Raw genomic sequence first — 19,433 nt, forward strand, 5'->3', positions numbered from 1 at the left:
CAACGTTGTTGTTGTTGTTGTTGTTATGTGTTGTTGTTATGTTGTTGTTATGTTATTGCATCCCTAAAGTGAACCTATCGCAAGGTTTTCTTGCCAAGATTTTTTCATCCTATACCAGTAATCCACTGAATTTCTATCTGTCATCATGTTATTAAAGAAAAAGGAATCCAGCCAGAAAAGAGGTGGGAAACCCTATTTGGAGAGTGAAGAATCCCCTAGCAATTTACTTTTCCCATTTCCCAGCTTTTGCCATATTAAACGTATTAGTCTTTAAGACAAAGGTAGATAATTTGTGCCCCTCCAGATATTCATGGATGGCTGTTCGCATCAATCTTGATCAGTATAGCCATTGACGTGGGATGATGCAAGATAAATCCAACAATATCTTAAATGTCACACATTCTCCACTTCTGTTTTAGGTTAGGCAGAAAAAACTTTTTTTCCCTTCCCTTTCCTCAGCCTTTCTTTTTAGTTCCCATATTTTATAATTTAAAAATATGCCTCCCCCTTTAACATGTGTAAATGGCAATTTTCTTTTTCTATACTCTCCTTTAACATTCTTATCCCCTCCCCTGTTTCTTTTTCAAAGCCAGATCTTTCCCTTTACATCCTCCTTCCTTTTTCACATTGAGCTGCAGATGTGTTGCAAACAGCTGGATGAAACCCCCAGCTTGACTCCTTTCCTTAGCTTCCCATTACAAACCTAGGGGAAAAAATCCTCCCCAAACCCCATCTCCCCATGTGAGCTTCTTGGAAAGGGGTGGGGAGTTTCCTAGTTAATTGACAGTTAATTGTGCATCAAAGGAAAAGATAATAGGCAGCAATTAGGCCTAATGGCCAAGTAGGGTGAGATCTCTCTTGCTTAACAGGCAACAGTAGCAGGCCTGGGATTGGTTCCCCTGAGTTGTGATAGCTCCTAGTGTTGGCTCCATGGAGTCTGGGGACAGCAGGAGGGCAGAAGGACTGACCCACAACTGCTCAGCTCCCCACTGGTTTGCCTGGCCAAATGGTAGCCTAGTTCCTGACTGGGCATGTAGTAACTCAACTCACCTTGATCATTTATCCTTTCTCAGAGTTTGTCTGCTAAGCATGAATGAGAGACAGTAGGGGTCTAAGCTTCTTCAAAAGGGGATCAGGAGGGTCAGCCTTTTGAACCAGAAGCCATGTCAGGGTTGTGAATTGTGTGGCCCTCCAGATGTTACTGGGCCACAGCTCTCAGCAGCTATAGTGTATGTTGAGCAATCATGATTTTTGTTGGGATAGACTATTAGTTACTTGTGAAATGGAAGATGTACACTGCATATGCAACAATGGTACTTGTTATTTGATAATGGGAAAGTTACTTGTTTGGACTACATCTTCCAAAATCCCCCAGCCAGCATGGCCAGAGGCTAATTTCCAAAAAGGTAGCTCTAGTAGTCTGTTGCATCTAAAACAACAAAGAACCCTGTGAGACCTTCAAGTCTTTCTGCTGTCCTGGGTTGTCAAGTAGCCTTGAGCTATGCCTTTTTAAATGTAGCACTCAAAGATGCTGGAGACAGGAGGTTTGGGACGTTCCTTCTCTTTGGCCAACAGAGTTTTTTTGTTTTTTTTGTCTTGTCATGATCAAAGACTCAGTCTAAAGATTACCGCAATAAGCAACTGGTGACAACACTAAGGCATTTAATAAGGTATTGTAATCTTTGCTTAAGAGGGAGGGCCAAGAGAATCCTTGACATTTATTAAAGTTTTCAAGAAAGTACAACGATGAGATCAATATAGTCAGCAACTGAAATGTTTCCCGCCAGTGTTTTTCATTCTGTCTCACTACAGGGGGGGGGGGGGGAATCAGAAAAGGAAAAATAAAAATAAAGCTGTTAAGTACTTATGAGTGGGAGCGTAGATTGCCCGTGGTGTTCTGCTGCATGCATCACTGGATACAACTGGCCTTTTAAGAATGCACTAGTTTAGGAATAACTTACTACAACAGTGGGAATTGTGCAGCCTTCCCTACAGCTCCCAGCAACTTTAGGTGACATAGCCAATGATGAGGAATGTTAGTAATGACAGTCCAGTAACATCTGGGAGACTGTTGCCACCCCTGTACTAGAAAATATTCCTCTGAGTAAACAGTTGTAGGGTTAAGCAGAACTGTCCTGGGCATTTTTCTGCATCAAAGACAAATCTAAATGTTCCCTAATCATATCTCTTTTAAAAATTGCAAGGAGATATGCTCAACCACCAACATATTATACCTAGGACTCTTAATATGCTCTCAATTGACTGAAAGCAAGGTGGGAAATTAGATGTTTCAAAACATTTTGTTCCACTATCATTAAGAAAAGTAAACCTCTTTTTTTCCTTTCCACTAATTATCTTGAAAAATATGAAATAGAGCTGTAGCATTATGGCCAGTACTGTGTAGTGGTCTGAGCATTTGACTACAACCCTGTTTGTTGTAGTTGTTTGTTGCTGTTGTTGTTGTGTGCCTTCAAATTGTTTCCGACATGAGAACCCCATATCATGGATTTTCTTGGCAAGTTTCTTCAGAGAGGAGGTTGCCATTGCCTCTGAGATTGGGAGAATGTGACTTGGCCAAAGTTACCCCATGAGTTTCATGGCCAAGGAGTAGTTCAAACCCTGATATCCAGAGTCCAGTGCTCAAACCACTACACCACACTGGCTTCCATGACCATGGATATCAAGGTTCAAGTCTCTGCTTGGCCATGGAAATCCACTGGGTGACCTTGGGAAAGTCACCCTCTCTTAGCTCCAAGTAGGCAAAGGGAAGACCCTCTCTGAATAAATCATGCAAAGAAAGTACTCAACAACACATTTTGGCCCTAGAAATTAAGAAAGGTAATGTATACAAACTAATCTGTTTCATTTCACTAATTTCTGTTACTCTAAGACCATACAAATTGGTGTAAGGGTAGACATTATTGAAATTACCATTCGTTCTGTCTGATGAAGAGTTCAGTGTGACTGGGAAGTTTGCATATTGTTTTTGTAGTAGATCTTTGCCCTCTAAGTTATTGCCCTTGGCTTATTTTTAACTGGCTTTGTTCCACATGGATATCTAGACATGTGCATAACTATGTTGTACATGAATTGTTATCTCTAATTGCATATGTTCTACATGACTTAGATATTTGAATTTAAATCAATTAACCATCTATCAAGTTCCTTGGGACTTGGACAAACATTGCTATTCAAATACACATCCACACTGGCTCTAAAGTCAGAGCTTCTTTGTTGTATTAGGACAAGCAATTTTTAAAAACAAAATTAATGCTCCTAAGCTAGCTAAAATGTTAACCAAACTGTAGAGGCCCTACAAGCACTTCTAGTTGGAAAATACATGAGTTAATCAGCTTATCACCTTCTGGCTGATTTTCTCTCTACTTCCTTTTCATCTCATCTTCTCTGTTGTTAGTTTATCTCACCTCTCCTCCAATTGTCTCCCTTCCAAGTTAGCCATGATCTCTCTCAACTGCTTTGAAATGCAGGGGAAAATATATTGAGGTGGCCCATATTTTATGCTTTGGAGTTGGCACCCAATATTGTATCACTGCATGTAGATTTTGGATTTTGTTGTGTTTTGCTGCACAGCCAGTAAGGCAACTCCTGAATATATATTCCCCCCCTGGATTTCAACTTAACAAATTTTGTTGTAACAGGAGAATCCTGAACAAAGTCTGGGACTTACGTTTCTACCTCCAGCAATGGTAAGACTCTTTAACTGGACTGCAATATGCGACTATAATTTGGCAAGTTGTTCTCTGTACTGTACAGCACCCCAAAATTGTGTTTCCAGATGTAACAGCACAGAGACTCCTTGAGAAATGCAATTATTCTCTGCCTAAGAAAGGAGCAGTTAGCTTCACACAGGACAGGGACATCTGGATTTCAAGAGAAGTTACTTTTCTGTTGCTAATGGAAATTTAAATTTTATTACTGGTCTTGTATAGCCAATAATGGGAGTGGCCTCTGCCTGCATTGAAATCCCTCAATACCATCTCATCCAACAACATCTCAAGACAGCATGCAGACTTGTGACAGTTAACATTGTCACCATTTTTCTCCTGTATGATTTTTAACATCTTTACCTGATGAAGAAGCCAGTGAAGCTTTGAAAGACAGTATGATGTATTTTATGCTTTGGAGTTGGCCCAAAAGAGATATTGCTGTTTGTGGATTCTGATATGCTTTGTTTGCTTAAGGCCACATGTCTTCTGTCCTTTGGTGGCAACACAGCAGGAGGCAGCAGCTTCTGTGAAAGAGATGGGCTGGTTTAATGTATCACATGCTTAACTAAGCAGGCTGTCAAAAAATGAGATTGAAGCCCAATCATTCCATGTATTCTTGGTGGGATTTGAATGTCTTGTTCAAATGTGTGGGTGCCCTGTTCCCCAGACACCCTGACTGTTTATGGCTTCAAATCCTGGTCACATAGAAATTGGATGTTATGAGCCATGTTTATAGGTACTGAGTCACCATGTGGACAACATTCAGCTCCTGGGACTAAGGAAAGGAGGTTAAGGTGGCAAAATCCCCTGGGCCTGGTTCTCTGAAGGTCTCTGAAAGGTTTATAATACTGTAGTTTGTTATAAAATAAATTTTGGTATTTCAGCAGACTGTTGCTAAAAGTCAGCATATCAAAGATTTGTGTAACTATCAACCTTTATTAATATGATACAGAGATAGTAAAGCTCACAGATTTTATTTGGAATATTAACTATACCAGTGGTTCATAAACTTATAACCCTTGTGACATCCCCCCCCAACATAGTATATTTTTAAAAATTGGTTTGGTGAACATATTTTGTTTGTACATTCATGTATATTTACATATTAGCATTTTATAAGGAAAATACACACACACACACACACACACACACACACACAGAGTACAGTGCACACAAGAATACAATATGGATAGTTTAAATAAAACAACACAGGACAACTGCTTCAATGGTCCAGAGATGAGATTGAAAATGTTCTCAGTGGCGGGATACAAACCGCCGCTTTGCGGCGTTCCCCCGCTGGCGCCATTTGCTCCGCGAGGGAGCCGCAGCATCCAAACCGTGTGGCTCCCGCGCGGAGCAAAAAAGAAGCTCCATTTCGGAGCTTCTTTCTGCGGCGCACGGATGACGTAGCGAAGCGCCAAGGGCGCATTCGCTACGTCATTAGCGCCGCGACACGTCTGGACGCTATGCGTCCAGTACGTAAAGATTGCGCCAGCCATGTAGAAGGGCCGGCGCCATCTTGTACGTATTGTATACGTACTAGGGTTAGGGGGGTGCGGAAGCACCGCCCCTTCCTAACCCTAGTACGTATACAATACGTACTATATGGCGGTGTGTATCCCGCCAGTGTCAGTAAAAAGTTACAATAATCTCGAGCTGGTGCTTGCATTTGAAAAATAGGCTCAACAAACCATAATAACAGGTTCAATATTGAGAAAATATTTCAGGTTTCACATGACCTACAACCACTTTCATGTATTGGGAAACCCTTTTCATTAAGAAATGTTTCTCAAAGCCTGTAAATCCAAGCCCTAGGGCAGTGGTTCCCAACCTTTCTAATGCCGCGACCCTTTAATACAGTTCCTCATGTTGTGGCGACCCCCTACCATACAATTATTTTCATTGCTACGTGCAAATATGTGTTTTCCGATGGTCTTAGGCAACCCCTGTGAAAGGGTCATTCGACCCCCAAAGGGGTCCCGACCCACAGGTTGGGAACCACTGCTAGGGAGATACGTCCACTTAATTTTTCCAGTGGCTTGTAGTTATTGCACTTGCTGTAAAACAAAATCTCGGTGTATTGAAGACTGGACGTCTTTGGAAAAATACCCAGGATTGCAAGTATTTGGTTTTGCTTTATATCGTGCTTTTCCACTGTAAGCTCTGGCAAAAGCAGTTCTCAATAAACACCAATGGTGTCCAAATAATTCAGAGCTTGGAAACATTACTTTTGAGACTGCTACTTCCAGAATTGTGAGGAACTATGACAAATTAATTGTAGCCCAAAACTAACTTTTAAAAGGTCTGCAACAAGTTCAGTTTAGAGTCTTGACCATGCTTTGTTTGATCATATCACTAGTTTTTGTGAAGATGTTGTTCCAAAACATCTCCATCAAAAAACATGAGGACCATACAAGGAAAATTATATTAATCCCTGGAAACCTTCCCCATCATGAGTGAAGATTATTTTGAAGATATTGTGTGTCTTGCCTGATAATAGAATGCCATCAACAAAGTACTTTGAGAGTCATCTCCCTTGTATTTATGACCTTTATTGGGTCAAAAATAAAATGCTTATCCCAAGGCAACCTATTTACTAAGGTCCTTTAGCCTCCTTCCCAACATGCTGTAATGCCTCATATGACCCATAAACTAATTCAATCAACCATTTGTAAGCTTGAATACTTCATTCACTAGAGACTTAGAATTTAGATGGTCAGATTATTGCTCTCAATTATTTAGGACTCAGAATTCTCTATCTGTATACACTGAAGCCAACAAAGACATATATCTCCCAATTTCTCCTTAGTATCAGCCACAGATAAAGATGGTTTGAACTCAGGCTAGAAAAGAAATAAATATATAATCCATTTGATAAGACAGCCAGTGCTTTCTATACTCTGTTCTTCTTTCCATCAACTATTGTGGCAGGTTAGACTTTAACCTCTTAATTCCCTGTACCTGTAGATTAATTGTCCTAATCCAGTAATCCTTAATTGTCAGGTAAAAATAGGGATACAGTTTTTTCAAGAGCTGAAAAGTCTCCTTCACTTTGTTGTTGTGTGCCTTCCTGTCATGTCTGACTTATGGTGACCCTATTGCAAATGTATCATAGCGTTTTCTTGACAGAATTTGTTCAGACAGGGTTTACCCTTGCTCTCCTCTGTGGCTGAGACAGTGTGCCTTGCCCAAAGTCACCCAGTGGGTTTCATGGCCTACCTGGGAATTGAACGCTGGTCTTCAGCGTCATAATCCAACACTCAAACCACTATGCCACACTGAATAACCACATCAAAACAGGTGAGGTCAGCAGAAGAAGGGAAAAGGGGGATCAGCCATGAAGAAAGAAAGGCACTGGAGGAATAGGCTGATCAGAATACATTTTGTTCTGCATGTACAGTTGGCCCTCCACATTTGCAGTTTTGACTTTTGTGGATTTGCGGTTTTGATAAATATGTTCTCTCTAGGAATCTCTAGGTCCTCCAGTACAACTCTGCCAGAAGATGACCATAGACTTGTGCTGGAGAACCTAGAAGTGCCTAGACAAAACACTTGTCTAGGCATTTGTAGGTCCTCCATCATGATTCTATGATCAACTTCTGGCAGATGTTGTCCATAGAGTTGCACTGGAGGACCTGGTGATTCCTAGAGATGTTTTTTCTTAGATAAAAAGAATAGTATTTTTTAGTTGCGGTTTTCCCCTAACTCCAGTGAATTTGGAGGGATCTCTTGAATTCCTCCTACTAAAGCAACTGGACCTTTTTGTTTCATGAGCAACAGCCATTCAATTCAGGGTCATAGAAACAGAGTTGCAAAGCCAGTGCCATTTAATGCAATAGTGATGTAGCACAATGATAACATGCATAGATTTCTACTATGATTTCAACCTGGACACAGTTAGAAAGGAAAGGGAAAATAAAACTGCCAATACCAGAGTGCCCTTATACAAATCCATGGAGAGGCAGTGTCTGGAATACTTTATATAGTTCTGGTCACTGCACCTAAAGAAGAGATTGTAGAGTTGGGAAATGCACCAAAAAGGGCAATCCAAATGATGAAGGAAATGGAGCAATGTCCTATGAAGAAAACTTACAATGTTTGGGGCTATTTACCTTAGTGTGTATCCACACTGCAGAAATAAAGCAGTTTGACACTACTTTAATTGCCATGGCTCCATCCTGTGGAATCCAGGGATTTCTTATTTGATGAGGTACCTGAACTCTCTGACAAACTAGGCTGAATACCTCACTGAAATACAAATCCCAGGATTCCACAGGTTTGACACTATAGTTAAAATGGTGTCAAACTACTTTATTTCTACACTATGGATTAGCTCTTAGAAAAAAAGCAAGTAAGGGGAACATGACAGTGGTATATAATTATTAATAATATGGAAAAAATAGATAAGATGGTTTTATCCCTTTCTCATAACTGTTGTTGTTGTTGTTGTTGTTGTTGTTAGCTGCCCTCGACTCATAGTGACCCTGTGGATGAGACATCACCAAGAATCCCTGTTCTCCACTGCCTTGCCCAGATCCTGCAAACCCTTGCCCATAATCCCCCTGATTGAGTCTATCCATCTGGTTTGTGGCCTTCCTCTCTTTCTTCTACCCTCTACTTTTCCTAGCATTATTGTTTTTCCTAGTGATCTGTGCCTTCTCATTATGTGGCCAAAGTACAATAGTCTCAGCTTGATCATCTTTGCTTCCAAGGAGAGTCCTGGTCAGATCTGTTCAAGAACCCATTTGCTTGTTTTCTTGGCTTTCCGTGGTATTCTAAGTATTCTTCTCCAGCACCACATTTCAAATGCGTTGATTTTCTGTTTGCTTCCTTCACTGTCCAGCTCTCGCATCCATACATGGTAATTGGGAATACAATGGCCTGAATGATTCTGACTTTAGTGCACAGTTATATTTCTTTGCTCTTCAGTATCTTTTCCAGTTCTTTCATAGCTGTCCTTTCCATTCCTAGTGAACCGGCCCAGTCTTCACTAGTCTTCTTCTTATTTCCTGACTGCAATCTCCATTTTTGTCAGTGTTTGAACCTAGATATGGGAATTCTTTAACTATTTCACTTTCCTCATTGTCTAGATTAAAACTAATGTTTTGCACAGGGAGCTTCAACACAGATAAAAATAAATACTTTTGCAGACAGCACACAGCTGATCTGGGGAATTTAGTGCAACAAGATATAGTGATGACTTTCTATTTAGATGACTTTAAAAAGGTTAGATCTTTTCATAGAGGACTGAGTGACTAGTGCTAGTCAATATGGTTCCATATCATTTCCATTAGAAGAAGTAGTATAGAAGGTGCAATTGCACTCATGTCCTGCTTTTCGGCCTCTATAGGCAATTGATTGGTCACTGTGTGAAGATGACATGGAAATATGCATACAGGAACTTATCACTCAGCATTTTAAACATGGGAATGGAGAACGGGACTATCCCACACTAAATTGGCGCCAAACATCCAGCCGCCATCAGCCTGGGTCCCAGCCGCACTCTGCCAGTATTTTGTAGAAACTGGAAAACTTTCCGACTTCTAAAAAGTGCTGGAGGAGTGCAGCTGGACCTGGGCTGATGGCGGCTGGCAATTTGGCAGTGATTTAGTATGTGATAATTCCTGCCTCCATCCCACATCCTGGCTCTAGCCCCAGAGGTTGGAGCCGGTTTAAAATGCTGGGTAATAAGCTCCTACATCAGTCCATATCCTCAGATTCTAAATTCATGAATGCAACAATCCAAGGTTTGAAAATATTTCACCACCCCCCCCCCCCCCCCGAAGAAAAACCATGTTGATTTTGCCATTTTATATAAGGGAAACCATTTTACTACCCCATTGCATATAATCCACAGGAGGCCCTGGAACAAAGCCCCCAACTCACTGCATTTGATTTCAACTTGATTTCTTGTTTTCCAGACTGGGTCTCCTTTATGTATAATCAAGCCTCTTATGTCAGGCCTTGGAGACACCTTAATCCTTCCTTACATTGAAGAGATAAGATTTATAACACCAGAAACTCTTCTTACCTCTTCTCTGAGTAATTGATTCACACAGAGAAAGGTAATGAACTGTGAAATGGTACGTTCAGTGTCCATTTTCTGATGTTCCCAATAATTGTATTACTACACAGAGAAAGAGAGAGTGTGTGTGTTACTGAATAGTATGTGAAAATAACATCTGATTCTGCAGCATATCATGCACGCAAGATATTTTGCTGCCTAAATCCATGGATTAGGTTAGTGCTCGCTTGCTTTTCTATTACAAATCCTGACTGGATTTGCAAATGAATCTTCATTCAGCATGGTGTGATGGTTTGAGTGTTGGACTATGACCAGGTTCAAATCCCATCTTGGTCATGAAAGCCACTGAGTAACCTTGGACAAATCACACACTCTCAGCCTCAAGGAAAGGCAATGATAAACTTGCTCTGAACACATCTTGCCAAAAACAACAACAACCCTATGACAGGATCGCCTTAGTGTCACCATAAATGGAAACAACTTGAAGACAAACAACAACTTCTTTTAATATTGGCAACCACACAGTGTTTTCTACTCCATGAAAGGCAGTGATGGTCCGGATGGCAAGTCTCCTTCCTACAGTGTCTTGTTTACTGCCACTTGAGGTAACCACCTAACTCAGGTTTACTGTAGGGCCAGTACTGACTCCAAGGGCAAAATGAATGTAAGAAATAAAAGACATTCTGGTTGCTTCCCTTCTGTTCTCCTTGTGGCTTCTGTGATGAAGTAACTCAGGCTTAACAAGGAAGGAGAATAAATAAAGATAGCTATAGTCAGTTGGTTACATGCATGTACCCATTATAGCATTGCTGAGGAGGTTGCGCTCTCCCAGATGTTGTAGGACTCCCAACACTCCTATCTCAGCCAATGTGGCAAATGATCAAGTACAGGAAAACATCTGAAAGCCTATAGATTGCCCAGTCCTGCATTAAAATTAAGAAACTCTCCATCATACCAATGACATTTCATGTGAAAGGACTTTTTCATGGTATAGGATCTCTCATTCTGGTAATAGTCCCAAATAGGGCTTTACTACTGTTGTTTTTTAAAAAAATCCTATTTGTGGAATGTAAGTACCTTTTAACTGAGACACTTATATCCCTGCACATTTGTCAGGATTCCTGTCTACATACTCCCTTTCTGCTAAAAGATTGTTGATGAACCTTTTGTCCTTTGGACTACAACTTCCTAAACTCCATGATGCCTGAAGCTTCTGGAAGTTAAAGTCCAGAATATCTGAAGACCCAAAGTCCTCCCACTTCTAATCTAAAAAAGGGAGCCAGTGTAGTGTAGTAGTTTGAGCACTGACTGGACTATGACTGTAGAGGCCAGGGTTCAAATCCCCATTCAGCCATGAAAACACACTGAGTGACTACGGACAAGTCATACTCTCATCCCCAGATGAAGACAAAGGCAAACCCCCTCTGAACAAATATTGCCAAGAAAAGACACCATAAACTGGAAATGACTTGAAGGCACACAACAATAATCTGAATCGCCCAAAGTATAAAATATGGTCTCTATGGATAAATATCCCAAGGAGCAAGAACAATGGGCCACAGCAATTTCTTGCAGACAGATTTCGAAAAGCAATGTCTCTCAGGTAGTTCTAGTTGTAAGTAAAACAGAGTAGCCCCACTGAATTAACTGCAGACTGGCAAGTCAATACATTGGTAAACTCCACTGATTCAATAGATGTACTCCGCTTTGAACTAAAAATAGGATTGAATCCAAAAGCCTACCACTGAATTGCACATGTTCAGTCCATCTTTGTAAGTCAATGACTTGAGCCTAAAAGTAAACATTCTCTCTGTCAATGAGCATCACAGTTGTAGTTTGCTCTTTGTTTCCCACTGTTCTTCTATGATGGAACTCAAAATAGGATACCTAGAACTCCCAGCCAATACTCTGACATCAAATGCCCCCCTTGCTTAGATTGAAAAAAACAAAAAAACTTTTGAATCTTGTTATTTTTAGACCAGGGTTGTATAACTGCAGTGGACAGGGAGCTGCATTTTTCCCTTCTCCTGGAAAGCCACACCGACATGCCCGATATGACTGGTAGTGGTATCTCATCATGTCTGGTTTCATTTTCAGCAGATTAAAGGATGTGTATGTGGTCTTAGGAACAAAACAGCTGAATTTTGCAGTGGGTTTAAGTTGTTTGGTGTGTGTGGGGGGGTGGGGGTGAGAATTAACATAAAACTGGAAAAAAAAGCAGGGTCTGGGAACTATGGGAAGCTCCAGATGCCATAAATTGGGGTCCCATAAGCCACATGGGGGCTGCACTGTCAAGTAAAGGTGTTCCATGTATTGTATTTGCAGTGCACTTAGTGTGTACATGCAATTCAAACATGATTTGTAAAAATGCAAAGTACAAATTTACATTTTAAAATATATGAATGTAAACATCTATGTGCACTTTCCATTGTCAGAGACACTGTTTGGGGTCCCCTTTCCCATCACATACATATATACTATGCACTGCAGTCTATTCATTCAGCCACATATGCTCCTCTGCATAGAATTTTTTGGGGGAGGTTGGAAGGAATGCCATAGGGAGATGACAGGAAAGTATGCTCCCATCAGCTCATTCACACATGCCTTATATCTGGATCCATCCCCCTTTTCACAAAGATGCATATTATACAAGTACATTTAGTAGGAAACTGACTAAATGTCAGCCCAGGTTTACACCCTCATTCTGAAATGTGGGCTTCAACTTGGTCTGGGTCTGAATCAAATATTTCTTTATGAAAACAGCATTGTCCCATGTCAGACCCGTAGAAGGAAGGGGAGAAAACAAATGTAACTAATGTGCTTCTTTAAAAAAAATACTGTGATGGAACTCAGTTATGCGATACCTATGCTAATTTAGAAAATACAAAAGGTTACTCACAGGAAGCAAAAGTGGCTGAAATGAACCAAATTGCTAAACTTTTATTATGTTAAGAAACATATAAAAATATTAACATTTGCATGAAGTGAAGAGATGAAATATCCAAAATATTGGTGAAAATTGTTTATTCTGTTTTACTTGGCACATTTGTTTGAATGGATTGAAAATCACTTCTCAATATCTGTGCATATACTACAACATTAAATCAACTTTGAGTCTGATGGTAGTACAATCATTGTCTTTTTCCCTGAAATGTTTCTGGAAAATGTCCCTAATATACAAAATAATCTGAGAGGGATTTGGTGGCATTGATGGACCACATTGTTTAAAGTGCTAATATTTTTACGATGAGGCTACTGAGGTGAGGAAAACTAGAGGGTGACATAATGCAGTAGCTGAAGTACAGTGGATTGCAAATTAATTATAGTTCAGTATGCAATACAGAGGTAATACGGACCTAACTTGCATTACTGTTTTAAGCACATGAGCAAGACAATAGTACGATGTAAATGCTAAGTATTAATAAGCATGTGCATCTGGTATCATGACTGCTTCATACAAGAGTTGCTGAAACAATGTCCCAAGTTGTAGAGAGATTTTGTAGCATCTTTGGGACTTCTTTGTGTGAAAGAAGTTGTAGCATAAACTTTTGTAGACTTGGTCTGCTTCCTCAGATGCAGTGTCCAAGAAACAGAGCTACAAAACAGGAAGTCCCTGCTTCAAATCTTGCCACTGCCACAAACTCACTAGTGGACCATAGCAAGTCTCTCTCTCTCTTTCTGCCTCAGTTTCCTTACCATTTACAAAATTAGTTTAACATTTCCAGTTGGTTGGTTGAATTAACATCTACCTTTCTCCAAAAAAGGCCAGCAATAAAAATCAAATCAAATAAAGCAATACAATTAATACATAAGTCAGAACAAGCACTTTGAACTGGGCACAGAATCAGAGCAGCTGCTAGCAAAACCATTATAACAAGGGATCACATACTCCCTATAAACCAGAATAAACCACATGCTTATAAAATTCTGGACAAGTTGAAGTTTCTAGAACATTTTTCAAAGGCAATTAAAAGGATTATATCTATATAACGTGTGGAATACATGTAAACTCAACATAACTGTTAAATATTATGATTGTCAAATAGCTGTTTTTCCATATTGCATGGCATTACATTTTTTATGCTTGCATTTCATGTTTACCACTACATGTGGTTCTCCTTATTCTCTGAATTTGATAGGACAAAACTTTCACCACCTGCTCACTACACATATTTAACAGTAAATTAGCATCCACAGAATGCTACTGACTGTAATAAAATGTAAATGAGCATAGAGAGGCTTACATATTACAAGGAAGGGTGCTTATCTCACTGCAAATACCCAAACCCAAAGTCAGTGGGCTGTGAATACAGCACCAGCATTTTCCAGCATATTTCTTGTTGATGGATTGTTTTTACAATGACAGAACTTAATCACAGTGTTTTGATGTGATCATTGCACAACTTTCAGAGAACTCTATAGCAAGATAAGCTATCTAACCGAATTGGATTCGCTCAAGATACTGTTTTCCCTCTCCCTGATGAATAGCCTGTCCTCCATTTAAGTCAAGGATAAAACAGACATCTTGGAATTGATCAGTGTTCTTGCCAAGCCCTAAGTTATATGACAACTGAAGACCCAATCAGGCCTTGCTCAATGAATTAGTTTTATTCAACATATTACTCTTATATTAATAGAGCCTTTTCCCACTCACCCAACATGTAAATATCCCTGTGCAAAATATCTTCTCAACATATGTATCCAGGACCATGAATCTCTGTAGCTCTGGATACTCAGTGGAAGAACAAATTATAGTGCAAATTCATCTGGGAGTCACCAGCACCCCTGCTTGGCATCAAAGGGTCATGAATACAGTTCTAGGGTCTTGGTATCCCATAACGTAAGGCAAGGGCAATGGCCAAAGGGTTCCTGGCTGCCCTGCTGAGGCGTTTCTGGGATCAACCAGAGGAGCTGGTAGTGGTGGCAAAGGCAAGCCTGAAGGGATGGGTGCTTCCCTCCGGCTCAAAGTCTGCTGGTGGGGTGAATAAACATAGGACAAGGGCCCGTTCTGGGGGCCAAAAGGAAGAGGACTGTAAAATGGAACTGTGTGGTAAGCCTCCGATCTCATCTCCTGCATCTGGCGCTTCAGCTTCATCCGCCGGTTCTGGAACCAGGTCTTGATCTGTGGGTAACAAATTAAAAAAAACCAAGCTGTAAAACCACCAAGAATCTCATGGAATCTCTTTTGTTATTGCCCTACTATTCCATTTTAGTGAGTCCCAACACCCTGTCTGCTGTGTCTATAACCTGTGTGTAAATCCAGTAGCAGTGGCTTGAGCACTGGACTAGCGTCTGGAGACTTTGGTGTGAATACACTCTTTGCCATGCTCACCACTGAGTGATCTTGGGCAAGTCAGCCTCAGATAGAGGCAAAGGCAACCCCTTCTGAAGAAATCTTGCCAAGACAACCCCATGACATGTTCACCTTAGAGTTGGCATAAGTTGGAAATGACTTGAAGGCCCTCCACAACAGCAACAAAAGATCACATCCAGCCCAAACCCCTGCCATGCAGGAACTCTCATTTACAGCATACCCAACAGATGGCCATCCAGCCTCTGTTTAAAGGCTTCCAAGGAGGGAGAATCCACCACACTCTGAAGGAGTGTGTTCCACTGTTGAACAGCCCTTACTGTCAGGATGTTCTTCCAAATGTTGAGGTGCAATCTCTTTTCCTCTAGTTTGAATCCATTGCTCCCTATCTTAGTCTCTGGAGCAGCAGAAAATAAGCTTGCTCCATCTTCATCCTTTCAATTACTTAAACAGGGCTATCAGATCACCTCTTAACCTTCTCTTCTCCAGGCTAAACACCCCCAGTTCCCTAACTCCCTTGCGTTAGGAGGAGAGATTCCATAATCAAGCCTATAACCTTATCAAATTATTATTATTATTATTATTATTATTATTATTATTATCTTTTGTAATCAATATTTTTACTTCTCTTTTTAAATTATTGTAACCCGCCTTGAATCCCATTGTGGGAGAAAGGTGGGATATAAACCCTTGAAATAAAGAAGTAAATAAATAACCTGTGTCTAATTCTGTCTGTGTCTTTCCAACTCCTCATCTACCTGTTTTCCAGTTGCACATTTTCCTCCCTATGTATGCCTTATATCCATTTTGATGCTAAAAAAAATTAAAGATATATCCAGGTTGTGCTTTGATTGTTGCTGTTGTGTTATTCAAACTTATGGTAACCCCCTAAAGCGGACCTCTCATGGGGTTTTCTTGACAAGTTCCTTCAGAGGAGATTTGCCATGGCCTTCCTCCTCTGAGGGTGTGACAAGGTTTGCATGCCTGAACTGGGATTCTTACCCTGGCCTTCAGAGGCCTGATCCAACACTCAGACCACTACACCCAGGTGCTTTGATCACCCTTGGCCATTTTAAAATTCTGAAAACTTTCAAAAGCAATGCCTTCATCATTCCTCTTTCCCATCCTCTGGGTCCTCCAGGTGAGCAACCCCTGTCCCTTCCTTACTTCCTGCCTTACCTGGACTTCGGAGAGCTGCATCTTGGTGGCCAGCTTGCGTCTCTCAGCCGCACCCAGGTACCGGTGTCGTTTGAAGGAGCTCTCCAATGTGCTGATCTGCTCCAGGCTGAAGGCAGTGCGCAACCGGCGGCTGCCTGTGCTCCTCCCGCCACTGCTGCCAGGCTCTGGCCTCTGGCCCTCTGAGAGGCTGCCTTCCCCATCAGAACTGCACTCGGAAGCACTCCATTCCCTCTTGGGAGCCACCAGGGCTGTTGGAAAGGGAAAAGAGACATCAGAACTATATCCATACCATGCAAGCCTCCCCCAGAATTTCCCATGGAAGAAAGAGGGGTGGTGTTGGGTGCCTTCAAGTCCTTTCCAACTTATGGAGACCCAAAGAGGACCCTATCCTGGGGTTTTCTCAGCCAGCTTTCTTCAGAGGAGGTTGCCATTGCTTTTTCCTGGGGCTGAGAGACTGTGACCTGGGTAAGTTCACCCATTGGAGTTTGACCGATGGCCTTTAGTTATTGTTCTTGGGTGCCTTCAAGTCCTTTCCGACTCATATTAATCCTCTCCTGGGGTTTTCTTGGCAAGTTGTGTCCAGTGTGCCTTTGCCTTCCTCTGAGGCGGAGAGTGTGACTTGCCCAAGGTCACCCAATGACTTTCCAATGGGGTTCCAACCACAGCCTCCAGTTGTTGTTTGGTCCCTTCAAGTCATTTCAAGCTTATCAAGACCCTAAGATGACCCTGTCCTGGGGTTTTCTTGGCCAGATTTGTTCAGAGGAGGTTTGCCATAACGTTCCCCTGAGGCTGAGTGAGTGTGACTTGCCTAAGGTCACTCAGTGATTTTCCACTGAGATTAGAGCCATGGCTGCTAGTTGCTGTTGTTGTTGGGTGCCTTCAAGTCCTTTCCGACTTATGGTGACCCTTTGGTGGGGTTTTCTAGACCTATTCGGAGGAGGTTTGCCATTGACTTCCCTTGAGGTGGAGACAGTGTGACACTCTCCAGTGGTATTGGACTACAGCCCTCACTGTTCCGTGGCCAGGACGGTGCGTGGCCAAGGGACAACTAGAAATGGATTCTGGAGGGCACCAGGCCGAGGAAGGCAGGAACACAGGGACAGTCCTCCCTATCCTTGAGATTTTCTTGAAGGAAATTAATGCATTACTCCCAAAATCAAACCCAAGCCAGCGGTTGATCCCCATCCCTTCAGCCTTGATCCAGAACTAAGGCCCACTGGGTCCAGTGGAAAGACCTGCTCTCAGAGCACTCCCCAAAGACCTGCAGGGTTAAAAGGCCTACCACCAATGTTTAATCCCAACTACAGCAGACCTATCGAAGCAATAGAATTGGCACATCTTAGCACTTGATACAGTATGCCTTTTGTGAGCCACCTTGAGTCCCATTGGGGAGAAAGGTGGCCTATTAAATAAAATAAAATCAGAAGATCTGTTGGTTCCCAGTTGAAAAGTCTCCCGGCTTTTTGGAAGTTGTCTTGTTTTTATCTTTTTGTTCCTCTGCTCTGTTTGTTTGTTTTGGATTTTACTTTCTGATTTAACATTGATTTTTTTAAGGGATATAAAAAACTCAGACAGATAGTGTGGCTTTGTGATTTGGGCCCAGGACTACTCTGGAGACCAGGGTTCGAATCCTGGCTGAGAGAGAACCTTGATTATTCAGCAAATAAACATGTAGGTTTGCTAAAACTGAGACTAATAACTGGATTTAGGTTTTGGGATTTGTTGACTGGATGCTGTTAGTTTTGTAATTGTTAAATGGGTCAACCAGTGTGGTATAATGGTTTGACTGAGCATTGGACTAGGACTCCAAAGACCAGGGTTCAAATCCCTGTTTAGCTGTGGAAACCCACTGGGTGACCTTGGGCAAGTCACACTCTTTCAGGCTCAGGAGAAGGCAATAAAATGCAATGGCAAACCTCCTCTGAACATACCTTGCCAAGAAAAGCCCCAAAATAGGTTCACCATAGAGTCTCCATAAATCAGATATGACTCAAAGGCACACAACAAAAATGAAAAATCTCCAAAATGTAACCAAATCAATGAATGCGGAGTGACAGAGCAGAAGACAGATTTGACTGGTCCCTGATCCTCAGATCCCAGCTTTGTATTATTGTGTATTATTATTATTATATTAGTAATATTATTATTATTAAGCTTTATTTATAGAGCGCTATAAATTTATACAGCAGTTTATATACAATCAGTTAAAAATCAGTTATACACAATCAGTTAAAAATAGAATAGAAGATCATGTGTTTATTTTGGAAATTTTGTAACTTTGTAATAAGCAGATCCACGAAGAATCTTTCACAATCTTAAGAAAGTTGTTGATAGTGTGATTTAAATACTACTTAAGGTAAAAAAAAACAACCCAAATTTAAGAGTTAAAAAGAAGAACTAGGTAGATTATTCATAAGGCTATAACTAATGACTAGGAATGACTAGTATGTAAATACTGCCATTATCTGTGTTTTATTTGTGTGTTATAAATGTTATAAATAAAATGTGAAGAAAAGAAAAGAAATGGTGTACATTCTAGAAAAAATAATTTAACACAATACATATTAATCCATATTGACATTAAATAATAAAATATTTAAATAATAAAAATAGAGCAGGTCACAAATAGATTTGACTGGTCCCTGATCCTCAGATCCCAGCTTTGTATTATTGTGTATTATTATTATTATATTAGTAATATTATTATTATTAAGCTTTATTTATAGAGCGCTATAAATTTATACAGCAGTTTATATACAATCAGTTAAAAATCAGTTATACACAATCAGTTAAAAATAGAATAGAAGATCATGTGTTTATTTTGGAAATTTTGTAACTTTGTAATAAGCAGATCCACGAAGAATCTTTCACAATCTTAAGAAAGTTGTTGATAGTGTGATTTAAATACTACTTAAGGTTAAAAAAAACAACCCAAATTTAAGAGTTAAAAAGAAGAACTAGGTAGATTATTCATAAGGCTATAACTAATGACTAGGAATGACTAGTATGTAAATACTGCCATTATCTGTGTTTTATTTGTGTGTTATAAATGTTATAAATAAAATGTGAAGAAAAGAAAAGAAATGGTGTACATTCTAGAAAAAATAATTTAACACAATACATATTAATCCATATTGACATTAAATAATAAAATATTTAAATAATAAAAATAGAGCAGGTCACAAATAGA

General features: G+C 40.5%; 1 protein-coding gene across 1 annotated transcript in view; it reads right to left on the reverse strand.

Annotated features, from left to right (window-relative positions):
• Nucleotides 1-14,548: 14,548 nt before the first annotated feature.
• The window catches only part of VENTX (VENT homeobox), a 5,174-nt gene continuing 289 nt past the window's right edge, over nucleotides 14,549-19,433 (reverse strand). Inside the window, exons 2-3 of the mRNA XM_042458466.1 lie at nucleotides 16,244-16,491; nucleotides 14,549-14,875 (exon numbers count right to left, since the gene is read on the reverse strand). Coding sequence (XP_042314400.1) covers nucleotides 14,549-14,875; nucleotides 16,244-16,491 — 575 coding nt within the window. The remainder of the gene's footprint in view (nucleotides 14,876-16,243; nucleotides 16,492-19,433) is intronic.

The sequence above is a fragment of the Sceloporus undulatus genome, chromosome 3, assembly GCF_019175285.1.
Source record: "Sceloporus undulatus isolate JIND9_A2432 ecotype Alabama chromosome 3, SceUnd_v1.1, whole genome shotgun sequence".
In the NCBI taxonomy this organism is placed as follows: domain Eukaryota; kingdom Metazoa; phylum Chordata; class Lepidosauria; order Squamata; family Phrynosomatidae; genus Sceloporus; species Sceloporus undulatus.